General features: G+C 39.8%; 1 protein-coding gene across 2 annotated transcripts in view; it reads right to left on the reverse strand.

Annotated features, from left to right (window-relative positions):
* The window catches only part of braf (B-Raf proto-oncogene, serine/threonine kinase), a 49,988-nt gene continuing 35,695 nt past the window's right edge, over positions 1-14,293 (reverse strand). For both annotated transcript variants that reach the window (XM_044186189.1, XM_044186190.1), the window contains 11 exons: positions 13,923-14,059; positions 13,722-13,839; positions 11,526-11,610; positions 11,190-11,366; positions 11,059-11,105; positions 10,724-10,842; positions 10,406-10,537; positions 8,468-8,602; positions 7,003-7,156; positions 5,059-5,077; positions 1-4,925 (listed from right to left, as the gene is read on the reverse strand). In XM_044186189.1, coding sequence (XP_044042124.1) covers positions 4,850-4,925; positions 5,059-5,077; positions 7,003-7,156; positions 8,468-8,602; positions 10,406-10,537; positions 10,724-10,842; positions 11,059-11,105; positions 11,190-11,366; positions 11,526-11,610; positions 13,722-13,839; positions 13,923-14,059 — 1,199 coding nt within the window. In that variant the 3' untranslated portion in view covers positions 1-4,849. The remainder of the gene's footprint in view (positions 4,926-5,058; positions 5,078-7,002; positions 7,157-8,467; positions 8,603-10,405; positions 10,538-10,723; positions 10,843-11,058; positions 11,106-11,189; positions 11,367-11,525; positions 11,611-13,721; positions 13,840-13,922; positions 14,060-14,293) is intronic.

A 14,293-nucleotide genomic window follows, 5' to 3' on the forward strand; every position in this document is an offset into this window, starting at 1 on the left:
TACCGTTTTCATGCACTTCTTTAATATATCAGTTTTTCATATTCACAACAAATACATTAAGCTCTTTCTCCTTATGATACAGCCTTAAATATTTTTACACTCAACCATTTTTCTCAGAAGTCTTCCTATCAAAATGTTTTTTAATCTGTCTCTTTATTTTGAACATTTTATAATTCTTACATTTGTAGTCTCCATGCCTCCTAGCAAAATGACAGTATTTTCTTTGTACAACTATTTACAGGTGAAAAACAAAAAACATATCTTCATAAAGTTTCTTATGAAAAGTTCTCAGTTGAAAGGAATTGTTGGGTTTAAGGTGCAGGCAAGGAGGAGAGGGAGGGAATGTTTAAGAAAAAGGAAAATTAAAGTAGAGAAAGGTTGAACAGAAAGTTTTCAAGATCAGAGGTTGATGGTAGAGAGGAGAGCCTTAGTGACAGAGCTCAGTGATTTCTCCTGTAGAGTCTAAGAAGGTCTAGCAGATATACATCGGTGATAATATTCTCATATAAAATAAAGATCTCCAAGGAAAATAAATACAGCGCTCTGAAAGACATTAGTTTACTTCCTCAGGTCCTGTCATGTGAAAGGTGAGCAATGTGAAAATGTGCAACAGCAGACCCCAGTACAGCAGACAACTGCCACTGCTGTCTGCTCTCTGAAGGATGATACAGATGCCTGTGGAAGCGGACTAAGGCCATCTAGAGTGAGGCGGACAGTTCATTCTTGACCTGGAAATAGTAGTTGACAAAACAATCTTAACTCAAGCTCCACTTGCTCGCTTGTTCTGGACTGTATTACATGGTCTTCATCAACATCTTGATGTTTAATTATGATTATCTGAGCACCTCCAGGACTATGGGTCTGTGTGGGCTTTAAAGTTGATGTGAATGGAATTTAGTTGCTCAAAGCTTTGAAAAAGGACATTTAAAACTTTCATCTCAAGTTCATCAAACTCCAAGACAGTACATTTCAGTCAATATGAGATTCATAATGACTGTACATGGCTAAATTCAGACTATCAGACTGCATAAATACCACTAAAGGGAAGTTGGAAAACTGTTTAAGTAATCTGGGCAAACTGACACTTAAATCTCAGAATTCAGGAAAAAAAACAACTAATAATCGGAATTTTTGTGACAATTAAGCAGATTCGTGGTTAGTGGCCAACTGCAGCTTTCTTGTGGGGAGTTTCCATGTTCTCTGCAGTTTCCTCCCACATACCACAGTCTAATTGCTCTGCTCATTTGTGTGAATGTGTTTGTTTGTGTGACTATGTGTTAGACTGGCAACCCTTCAAGGTGAAGTCCACCTTTTGGCCTGTGCATGCTGGGATACATGAACAAGACAAGTAGATGGATTGATGGAAGTTACAATTTAACTCAAGTCTGAATTTACAATTCCTGCAATAACCTGGATACTATGTGGGAGTAAAGTATATGTAATGGACAGTTAATAGTAGAGTAGTACAAACCAAACTCTGTAGAGCTTTCTGCACTCAAAAACCCACCAAACACCCTCTCTCCCTTAAAATCTACAGGTGAAACCACGTACTCAAGAGGCTGCCTGCTATTAGGAGGTATTTAGTGCCAGGTGATACCAGCTGTTTCTAAGAGTGCACTCAAAAACCCAACGAACACCAGTTCGTGCTCAACAAGTGTATGCACAGCATTTGACTCGCACAAAGGCACGTGCTGCATGTGTTGCACAAATACCAAAGCACCATGTGACACACCAGCATTTAGACAATTTAGATAATAGAATCATTCCTTAAAGTGACTAGAATTGATTTGTAAATAAGCAACTGTTTGCTGACAAGTTTGCTAGATAGACTTAAAAAGTGATATGTCAATGTGGTGATCACAACTTGTTTCCGCTGCCTTCAAGTGGCCAAAAAAAAAAAAATCAGTTACTGTAGGTTTAAAGCTTAAAAAAAGCTTAATATTGTTTTTTTTTGGCCACTCCGGGACAGAAGAATCTATTTACACATCCAGGGAACACATAGTAACGTTAGCATTCATTTGAAGTTGTGGTTCTGGTCACCAGATGAATGTTAAGTTAAATATTCACTCTCCTTTTAGTTCTGGTTTTAGTCTCCACCAACACCTGAGAATAACATTTGTCTCTTTAGTTGCTAAATGCTCCACTTTTTTCACTAGCTAGTAGTGTACAGTAACTGAGCGCACAGTCTGAGAAATAATATTACCGTTCAGCTTCATTTTTGGTAAAGGTAAAGTTTGAGTAACCTGGGGATTTGGTTCCAGACTGTCCGATCAACTGACTGCTCATAATTCTGCCATGTCATGCTCTTTAGCAACATCACTGCGTTCTCGTCACACAAAGAAATAGAAGAGTTCTTTTTTTGAGATTTTTACATTTGTGGAGTTTATCCACAGCGGCTGCAGCTCGCTAGTTTTCTCCATATCGAGTAAGCAAAGAGAACAATAGCTGAGTTTACCAATGGACAGTACATTTTATGAACACCCCCTGCTGGAGTACAATGCATAGCCTATTGTGCGTATACACTGAATTTTAAATTGGAATAGATTATTTCAGATTGAATATTTCTTTTTTACCCCCGTGTTAGAACCGTATTTCAAGCTTTCGAAATAAAAAGTGACAGCCCTACCGTGTTCCCACATCTCAGCAATCAACTTGGTAACAACAATGACGGGAAGGTTGACCAAAACTACGAAAATAAGACCCAAGTTATAACAAACTTAGAATGATCTTTTAAAAGCTTCGCCCCACCGTTGATGCTATGCAACATGCAAGGCCAAATGAAGTGCACCTGTATCTACAGAGTGACATCACCTGGGACCAAAGACCACCTCGGATGAGTAGTAAGACTGCCCTGGGTGAGGGCTAGCGGTTTCCCCCTGCTTCCAGTCTTTGTGCTAAGCTAGGCAAAACTTATTGCAGCCCTATCTGTCCTGGGCGCACAAAGATGGTATTCTGTTTCACATATTAGACTGACCATAAAAGGTAGGCAACAAAATGTGTAATAACATTGCTGTGGACGGGGGATGCCTGGGGGTTAGTTAATGATGGAAAGACATGATCCTTGATGAATGTGAAGAACCAATCTGTCAGTGTTTGGATGGATGCTTCAACTATGTGATCTACCTCCACAACATCCATTAATCAGGTCAGCAGTCTTGTTTGCTCAGCTCTCATCACTGTAGGTATGGTGACATACTCGGCTGCTTGAGGCTCCATCAAAGACAGTCCTTAGATGACAACGGAGACTTTCCAGCAAAATATTCACAGTTCAGCCCCTGCAGATGACTCATGCACTGGAAATTAAATTTTGGGTCATCAGCTCTGTATGTCAATTTATTCCTCAGTATAAAAAAGAAAAGGCAACTCGCTCATTTGCTTCGATCCATCTCTACAAAGTGAAAGTATACGAGTCACAAAGCCTAAAACATCATCAAAAGAAAGACTGATAGCTTCAAAACAATTCACATAAATAAGTAAATATCTGCAGGCCTGCCTGTACAGAAAAAGGCAAACACTGATAACAAAACAAAAAGAACCAGTAATAACTAAAACCTATAACACGAGCTGGAATGAAAAAAGTACAGGTGCATGTGTGTAGAGAAAGGAAAAAGTGTGATATTTTCTGACTTTCAAGACATGCAGAATTCTCCAGATGATCACTGGTCCTTTCAGCAGCTAACGCTGCAGCCCATTAGTCAGCAGCTGCAACAAGGTCCCCATTTTAAGCTTAGTGCAATATTAAAGCCACATGATCAAAAAAAACAAACAAACAAAAAATAGAAAAGAAAAAAAAAAAGAAAAAAAACAATGACACGACATGCACTTGTCACAAAAAACTAAAAAAATCTGAGGTTGGGCTTTGTGGAAAAACACAAGAAGTAAAGGAGAGGCTTTGTTGCAAAGATGCTGCGTAACAACTTCGAAGCTTAGAGAAGCCACAAGTACTGTACACTCTCAGCTCAGTATGAACGCTGGGCCGCAGCTCGGCTTAGACCAGGCTCTTTAAACAGAATAAGAAATCCCTCTCGTGTAGCTTCCATTACCAAACAAAGCTGCATTTTTCCTCCCTGTGAACAGCTCCTGTTGTTAGTGCAGGCTCCGGACATTTCTACCGGAAATCTACAGAAAGAACAGCTTTTCCTGCTTTCACATGAAGGTTTTGAAATTTTTGGAAAGCTAAAGCAAAATCTTTCAGTAGATCAACAGCTGTTGCTGTTTCATCCGAATCTGTTGGGGCAAACAAGAAGGCTAAATACAGTATTTTGCAGAATGTGGTCAGCATTAAGCCCAAAAAGACAAAAAAAAGCAAAGGTCTGTGCTACAAAAGAAACATGACAAAAAAAGCTCAGCATTCCTAGCAAGTGCTAGCTAAAATCTGAAACATGAGAAACAAATGAAAAAATAAAAATAGATCTGTCTTTCAAGTCATCTTCCTTCAGGGTTAACCCTTGCTGAGTGACGTCCAGCTCTTCTTGGTAACGGGTTAACACCTGGCCTTCCATCTCACCGGCGGACAGGAGACCTCTGACCCTTCCACAGGCCCAGCTCTGTCGTCGCTCAAAGTGCAGTTCAGCGGCCCGCCTGATAAACCAGCCTCCCTTCTCACCTGTACAGGAAATGACTGGACGAGTGGTGGCCAAAGCCTCAACCTCTGACGCTTCACCTCCGTCTCTCCTTCCTTTTGCCTTCATCTTTTCCCGCCAGCAGGCAAGTCGATCGATCAGTGGAGTTTGCCGTCTCCTCCTAAAACTCTTTTAGTATGGATATCTTTGTTTCTTGTTTTTTTTTCTCTTCCTTTTGTGTCATTCAAGTTTCTTTGTTTTTGTTTTTATTTTTATTTTTTCTTAATTCAGTTTTTTTCTGTCACTGTGGCGGTTTGCCTGCTGGATAGCTTTTTGTTGGAAGGACTCCAATGAGGCTGCCTTCTACAGAGGAAGAAAAAAGCACATTCTTTGAGACTATTTGTTCAGTTTTTTCAGTAATGAATGAATCCACCGCATGGACACGAGACTTTTGAGAAGTGACGAGGGATGAACTGGTGGGATGTGCAGCACTTACTTAAATGCCGAAAACTCCCCTGAAAAGTAATAAAGGGAAAGATAGGGAAAAAATTAGTGTGTAAGCACTGTTGCAGCAGCCATAGTAATGTCAATTATCAGGTTTAGCTGTTGGTATCTCTTCATTATGGTTAACCTCAACCAATTCAAATTAAACCAGCAGTGAGAGTGGAAATTTATTTTGATTATTTTGCTAATTGTCTCCTCTCAAGCAACCCTAGACTTTCAATGATGTAAGCAGAAATGTCTATGCAGAAATGTCTATATTATATATATATATATATATATATATATATATATATATATATATATATATATATATATATATATATATATATATATATATTAAAGTGCATTATTTGATTTGTTTGGACACTTGGAAGCAGTGGAGCAACCTTAAAACCCAACCCCGAACAGTTGTCTATTTACACATCCTGCAGACACAGAGCAACATTAGCATTCATCTGGAGTCGTTTTTATGTCCACATGCAGCTTTAATCTTTGGGGTTAATATCTATATCAGATTTTGCTAATTCATCAGTACACTTACACTAACATTGCTTACCTTTTTAATATGATTTTTTTCCCCCAAGTACTAAGTGCTAAGCATACAAAAGCATCAGAAAGTTTACATAATGTTAACAAGGTCTCAACTACAACTTAGTATTTCGATTTCATCATTTGTATCCCTAAAATTTCCAAATATTTGTTTTGTCCTTATGTTTGTATTACTATCAAGATAGATTAGCCAGTAAACAAGCATTTAGACCACCATGGGATGTTAAAACTCCAGTAAAGTAGAAACTTCAGTGAATGTAATGCAATCCAATACAAAAACCCTGCAACCAACACTCTACCTTTAGGTAATGTAGAATTATCAGTTTTTATTGAGAAAGTGTCAGAGAGCAATTTTTTACTAAAATATTGTTTTCACTCACCCATTAATTCCAATCGCTTTAAACTTTGCCGTTTTTTGTCCAGTGTTAGAAGACTTCCTGCACAGATCTTTTACATTAAAAGCTTCCATCAGCTCAAAGGGCATAATCCCTCACTTTTCTGGTGGGCTTTGAATGTCAAACATCTGCAGTTAGGGTTGAGTGTTTTTGACAGTAGCTTAACAAGATTGAAAGAATGGCAAAGTAGCAGCGACTGCGATTCATTAATGAATTAAAACAAAATTTCTATTAAAAAGAGAAACCAACATTTATATACATGGTTTAGCAAAACATTAGAAATACCTTTTAATATTAATAATGATCAATCAATCAATCAATCAAATCAACAATCATATACAACATCACCACTATTTGTTTCCCAAAGCTAGTATTTATTGCTGAGCTACTGTATTTGATCGCATTACTGTAAAGGGCTTTCTGTACATTTGCATGGAATCTGCTGACTTTTACAGTTAATTCAGGTTAATCAGTGTAGTACTAATCAAGTGTACAACAAATAATCTATCAACCAATCAGTTTAACCCTTGTTTCTAAGATGATTTATATGGCACAGGTATGTTTGTGTCTGCGCTTTTATCCTTGTATTTTGAGTTTTACACCTTTAGTGTAAAGACAATATAATTCAATTTTATTTATATAGCGCCAATTCATAACAGAAGTTATCTCATTGCACATTTCCTACAGAGCAGGTCTAGACCGTACTCTTTATAATATTAATTACAGAGACCCAACAAATCCCACCATGAGCAAGCATTTGGTGACAGTGGCAAGGAAAAACTTCCTTTAAAGAGGCAGAAACCTTGGACAGAACCAGACTCAATGGAGGGCGGCCATCCAACACATTTGTAAACTGAGGCCAGTGTTGACAATTCTTCCTTCTTCAGCGGACTAGATTACAGTCCGGGTTAGCTAGTTAATATACTGAATCAAAGAGAGGTCCTCACAACTATTGTTAAGACTGATGTTTGTGTATGTGTGTATGAGCTCACCATAGCCACCGGCTTGGATGGGGGTTTTGGGTGAGGCGCAGGCGTACAAGCTGAAGTCCTCCGTCTGAAAGCCAGCTCGGTTTAACGAAGGCTCAGAGGCGCTGCGGTGGATTTTGGGTAATGAGCGAGCCAGAAGCTCGATGGACGCCAAGATCTGACAGAATACACAGTACAGAGACAGGGGCATCAGTCAGAATCAATATGGTCACCACTCACAACTACACAAATAATACAGGCCAGGTAAAAAACATGGGGGGGGGGGAATTACTTGTACTATAATGGCCTGCATGATAAATTCAGAAGTACCATTCACTAATTAACTATGATCTTCTACCCTCCAGATTTTTAGATCAGTGTTAAGGTACCATCAATGAAACTTAACACTTCCTGTTGATGTTTCATATAAAAAGCCTCCCAGGAAAGGGAGGGATTATGCTTGAGCTGCTGGAAGGCTTTTAATGTGAAACATCTGTGGAGGAAATGTTGTGTTTCATGACATGGAATTAATTAGTAAATGAAAACAACATTTGTGTTAAAAAAAGAAAGTGAGAGCAGAAGAGTGGTGAGTATCACTGTGTTGTTTTACTGAGCTGTGTAAATGGACATTACACTGAATTTATCAATAGAACCAACCCGGTATCACGCCAAAGTGTGTAATGCACCCGTCAGTCATCGCCGGTCCACGGTAGCAGTGTCACGTTTTGCCTCGCCTAGGTGTCGTAGTGTCACGTTATCAACACGTTCTTATTCCGCGGTCAAGTTACCAATAATAAATATGCAGTGTCCTGTTAGACTAAACATTTCAGGTGACGGTCGCAGTTTGGTGAGGTTTAGGCACCAAACTACTTGGTTAGGTTTAGGAAAAGATCATTGTTTGGGTTAAGATAACTACTTCCTAAAAACCATCAACGTTGACTATTGATTTCACATGGGAAATGAACCCCGGTCTCCTGTATGAAATCCTGTGTTTGACCCATCGATCCACCCGGACCTCCTCCCTATGCAGACTTTGTTGCTCTTTATACCACGTTCAGCCTTTGCTCCTGTCATTATCGCCCCCTGCTGGTACTGCACCTTCATACACGTGTACTTTTCACACCTAGGCGAGGCAAAATGTGACATAGACACAGTATCCTCTAGTGAATTGGCAGATGTGTTACATGCTTTTGCGTGATACTGGGCTGAGAGAACAGATAAACATGGAGGGAATGTTGAATTTGCATTAAAGGCAACATGCCTTGCTTACATATGATAAAATACATCTTTAATAACATGGACAGTTAGAAATGAAGGCCTGTCTCTAATATAAGCCTAAAATAAATATCTGGTTCTCTCTGCAATTGAGGTAAAAAGAACATTTACAATATTCATTCAGCTGTTGTGCCCTTCTGTGTTTATTGTAGCAAATCATATACATCGTCACCTCCCAATGAAATATAAAAGCATTAGCATATATTTGTCTCACCTGGGGGAAGAGAGGTCGCTCCTCTCTCTTCTTCTTCAGGCAGTCTGCCATCAGTCTCTTCATGGCTTTTGGACAGTTGCTGCGCACCTTGCTGAGGTCAGGAGACAGGTATCCTCGACCCACCATAAATATGATCTATGGGAAGAGAAGATGTGAGTCATTATAATATTTGGTTTCAGTGATAAACAGGCTGTTAACATTTTGTATAGCTTCCAGTAGAGCTCAAATGTTAATGTTAGGACTTGTTGTTGATATTATTATTAATTGATTCATTAAATTGCATCAAAACAAATTGTATTTATTTAAATTAAGTGCACTGATGCATGGATAAACTCAAAATAAAAGATCATAATTGGCCTATTAATAATTTTGTTTCCTTATGAGGAAGGAACAATTACATTTTAAAATGGAATTGGAAAAGACTTTTAAATCATACCTTTTGCTATTCCGTTTACTTAGTACTTTGATTTGGTTGTTGCTTCAGGCTCGCATTGCCTTTAAGAACTAGCCTCATATCTAACAATGATGATTGTAGTTCTGAAAGGATTAGTTTAATAATCAATTAATCAACACAAAGTTTGACAATCAACGAACCATGTAAGTCATTTACTGAGCAAAACTGATGACTGACAAATTTCCTCAATTGTGAGGATTTGCAGCTTTTTGTATTCCAGTATATCTTTGTACTATCATTCCATTGGTCAGACAAAACAAGACATTTGAACATCTATTAGCTTTGGCTCGGGGGAATGTTTCACAATTTTTTGCATTTTAAATATGAAATTTATGAAAATAATTAATAGTAGCAGCTATAGGTGGTAATTAACGTTCTTGAAGGAGTGGAATCATCATTCATGCAGGTGACACCATCAATCTAACATTCTCGTTTAGGTTCTCTGCAGTCAAAGAACATGTATTATATGTATGTTATATATATATCATTACAACACAGAGATAAAACACAAAGAACAGGAAAAGAGCTATTTCAGCTAAATGCAATTGCAATAATACTGGAGGAATTGGAGGCAGATAAACCCATGCTGTTTATTAGATCTGAAGGCGGGCTAATAGTCCACTAGTAGCCTACAGCTCGACAGTTCCCCTGTGGGTTCCCTTCTCCTGATCTTATACATTTAGCCTGTGTAGGTTAAAGATCACCACCCACATTGCATCAAACACCATTTTCATTCACTGAAAGCATCTGTGTTGAAATGGAAAAAAAGACTAAATGAAATAGCCAGGTTGTAGATTAACAAGTACTTATCACACAACAATTTCTTAGAGCATCCTTAACGGTTTCTTAGACAACCCTTAAAACCTAACAACATGCATAAAAACCATCTCCACATTTAAGAGTAGGCTTAAGACTTTCCTCTTTGATAAAGCTTATAGTTAGGGCTGGCTCAGGTGAGTCCTGAACCATCCCTTAGTTATGCTGCTATAGGCCTAGACTGCCGGGACTTCCCATGATGCACTGAGCTCCTCTCTCTTCCTCTCCCTCTCCATCCGTACACATTCCTTTCCCATTAATGCATGTTACAAACTCGACATCTTCTCTCTGTAATGTATTGAAAATGAGTATATAATTTTGTCACAGGCTAAGATTCCGTACTTATTAAACAAACAATTTCAGATACAGTGATACATTAGATACAACATGTTAATCAGTGAGCTTTAGAGGAGTTGGTAGGTGTATTTTTGAACTTTGGACAGAGCCAGGCTAGCTGTTTCCCACTGCTTCTAGTCTTTATGCTAAGCTAGGTGACCCACAGCCTGGTACATGTACAAGTGGTTTTGTCTAACCAGGGACCTACTGAGCTGTATTCTGACTACTATGATAAAATAAAACATACTGTAGAAATGTATCAGAGCAAGCTGTGTTTTGGTTTATGAAAACATCTGAGTCAGGTGTCAGTGTGACTGACTGAGTCCTCTTACCTGGTCTCTGTTGTTGATGTTGGAGTAGGGCAGTGCTCCTGACATGAGCTCATACAGCACAATGCCGAAGGCGTAGACGTCTGACTGGAAACTGTAGGGATTCTTGTCCTGCAGCCGGATCACCTCTGGAGCCTGAGAGAGAACAGGTTACTCTGACTGTCACATGACCAAAAGAAAACTACACACTTCTAGCTCACACCTATTTTATATAGTTTTGTACAAAATATTTGCTTGTTTTATTCAAATCCTGCCTATTTAGATTAAACAAAAAAGCTGATAAAAAGACCCTAACCCTAACCCAAGGACATGAATACTGACCATCCACAGTATAGAGCCAGACAGCTGTTCAAACTGGTGGGAGCCACTCCAGCGGGACTTGACTGTAGCCAGGCCAAAATCACCAATCTTCACTGTTAGATCCTCGTGGAGGAAAATATCTGGGAGGAAATGAGGTCAAGGAAGCGCTCTATTCTTCTACTTCTAAGCTCGTAACCATGTAAGACCTCTTCATTCTACAGATGGAGGTTACATTTCCATCCCTGCTCATCTGTTAGCAAGATAAATTGCAACATCATCAAGATTTAAAATTTAATTTGGAGGACAGAAAGACGTCAGCCAAATAATTAACTGAGTGAAATGTTTCAAAAGGATACTGTTGCTCTTCAGATCTCTGTGAATGATTGATTTGGCGTGCAGGTAACTGAAGAGGAGAAGAGAAAAGTTATTAGACCAACTACACACATGGTGAAATCTGACTGCTTTTTTTATTTGTAGGGGAACTCACTCCATGCCCTGAGCGGTCTGCCGAGCAATGTCAATCAGCTTGATCATCTCAAACTTGGTCTCGATGATGTGCAGGTGGTGGTACAGACTGGAGCCTTCACACCACTGGGTCACGATAGCCAGCTGAGGCTTGGTGGTGTAGCCCATGAACAACAGGATGTTCACATGGCGCGTTTTCCTGGTGCAAACACACACAGGTAGATGAAATTACAGAACTGCAGCAGTTTTGTATAGCTTTGTTAAAGGAGGATACTTCAGTAATATGATGTTTGTAGTGGAGTATTAAAGTGCAAAGTACATATATTCTCCTAATTAAAGACTAGGAGGCAGATGTTACCTGAGGACTCCCACTTCATTCTTGAAGGCCTGAAGCTGTTGTGGTGTGGGAGCAGTGACATTCAACATCTTCACTGCCACATCACCTGGAAGGAGATGAAGGACATGCCAGTCAATAAAATATGCCAAAGTTGATTTTAAGAAAATGTTGCACAAACACAGCTGCAAATTTCCAGAGCCCTCAACAGTTTGCTCCACAGGATTTTGTTACTGACTGCAAGGGCCTATTGAGCTGGTCAAAATGTAAAACTTCACATTTTATTGCCTGTTTCTAGAGATTTTACACATATTTAGACCTTTGACCAATTAATGACTTTTTAAGGATCCGTGAGAACCACATCATGTTTTACCACTGATAAAGCTGCACACATTGCATACTGGTACAGGTAGGTACTGAGGGACAGGCTCTGACCCCTGTCAATTTGTACGTCACCAAACTGGCTAGAGTTCTGAGTTTTGACTACAGACACAGATTATAGGCTGGATGTCAACATACAGTATTGGCCCGAATATAAGAACACTGATTATAAGACAAGCCCACCTTTAAGATCACTCTGAGGTAAAGAGAGGCATATGGTAGACAATTGACATTTTACTGTATTGTCATATCAAATTAATATAGTAAATCAGTAAAACTATTTATACAAGTAATTGAATTTAAATTGTGTATTAAACAAACATCAACACACCTAAACTGTCAGAGAAACAATTTATGTTGAGTGTGTGAACGTAAGACGACCCCACTTTTGCAATTTCTGGAAAAAATTAACTATTGTCTTATATTCAGGCTAATATGGTCAGTAGTGACAAAATGTTCCTCTAGAGTTATAGTATTTCAGATTTCAGTTATAGTTGATTTGGCCACACCTACAGGTGGTAGGTGTTATGTTATTGGGCCTCGCGAGACAAAAGACAGGCCTACCTGGAAAGGCCAAAGCCTTCACTAAGAGGCTTGACTGAGAAACAAAGAACAGTAGAAAGGTGCCAAGCCATTAATTCACACCTAGATGTAATACTGAGACGAAATCTCACAATGCGAGATCTCAGTTGAATTCAAACATTGGATTCCCATTGGACGGGACGCACTACACGGTGCATGAAATCCTGGCGCATGGCTATATAGCGACACCAACTCTATAAAGCCTGGCGCCCGTTGTCTTTTCCCACTGTGACCACGTTACGACAGGTGGTCTCCTCCGCTGTAACTACGTTACTAGAGGGAGGCACATCATGTGAACTTTAACTCCCTAAGGGAAGTCTCAACTAACTGGACGAGCAACAGACTGCTTTGTGTTAGCTGAAACACTTTTTTTTGGGATCCCGATTGTTATACTCCACATAACAATCTTTGCCTGCAGAAGGAAGAGACACGGATTCACAGTTTTCTTTACGGAGAGAAAGACCGCCAGAGAGCCTCTCTTCCTCCCCGCTAAAGTTGACTGCTGCTTTCCTTTGCTGCCCCTTGAAGGAACAGTTTCGCCACTGGACCTACCAACAGTGTGGACCCGGCTTTGTCAGCATCCGAACTTGAGAGAAACTCCAGACAAATTCAAAATGAATTGATGCATCAATCGCTAGCCAAGAGCAATTTCAAGTAAGAGGCTCGTGTCTGGGCAGAGATAGATAACACTGTGTGTTATTTCATCTAAGAATCATTGTTGTGAATTGTGCTTTACTTTTTGGAAAGTGATGGACCGCTGTGTCCGAACTGCTGTCTGTTTTTCTTTGTGTTAGCACATTCCATTGTGTATCGGTACCACGCTGCTGGACCGTAACTGTGTTAGCTTTAGCCACTGTGGAAGCTAATAACTGTTTTATCTGACCAAAGTCCAGTAACACGGCTGTTGATCTTACCACTACAATTACATTTCTTCTATTTTAAAAATTCTAGTTGGTATTTGCATTGTGCCCCCCCTTAAAACCTAACACGGCAGTGGTGGATGGGCGCCCACAATTGAGTTTGGTTCTGCTTGAGGTTTCTGCCTCTTAAAAGGAAGTTTTTCTTTGCCACTGTTGCCAAATGCTTGCTCATGGTGGGATTTGTTGGGTCTCTGTAAATGATATTATAAAGAGTTCGGTCTAGACCTGCTCTATGGAAAAGTGCAATGAGATAACTTCTGTTATGAACTGGTGCTATATAATTAAAATTGAATTGAATTGCTAGTGGTCTGAAAACAGAGTATAGCATTGGTCTTACCATGCCACTTTCCCTTGAAGACAGTTCCAAAGGATCCAGAGCCAATTCTCTGACCCAGAGTGATCTGACCCTCTGGGATTTCCCAGTCATCACTGGAGTCCCTTCTCCCCAGGGTTTTCTGAACAGGCACATGACACAGTGAGCACAAGCACACAGACAACAAACTTCAGAGAAATAGTAATATCTGTGACAATCTCTCACCATCTTATTGCGGTCCTCAGATGAGGACGACGACTTGCGCTCCCTCTGTTGGCATGGTGACTTCTGTGGAACCTTGACATTGGTGAGAGAGCCAGGTAAAGAGGCAGGAGGTGTGGCTGACAGCCCTGTGGTGGAGCCTGGAGGGGGATCAGGGATGAAAAGAAGGGAAACAATAAAAGAAGAGAGGTGAGGTGGATAGGAAACACTGGTAAAAAAAAGAAGGTGAGAGAAAGCAGGAGTGTAAAGAAAGAGGAGGTTTGGGCAAGGACAGGGACTGAGGCGTCTGCATCAGTTGTGTGTGTGTTTGGTCACATGCAGGGGCAAGGTGAGAGGTGCTTGGTTGGATGGCAGTTAATGGTTTAATAATCTAG

Source organism: Siniperca chuatsi, linkage group LG23 (genome assembly GCF_020085105.1).
Source record: "Siniperca chuatsi isolate FFG_IHB_CAS linkage group LG23, ASM2008510v1, whole genome shotgun sequence".
Lineage (NCBI taxonomy): Eukaryota > Metazoa > Chordata > Actinopteri > Centrarchiformes > Sinipercidae > Siniperca > Siniperca chuatsi.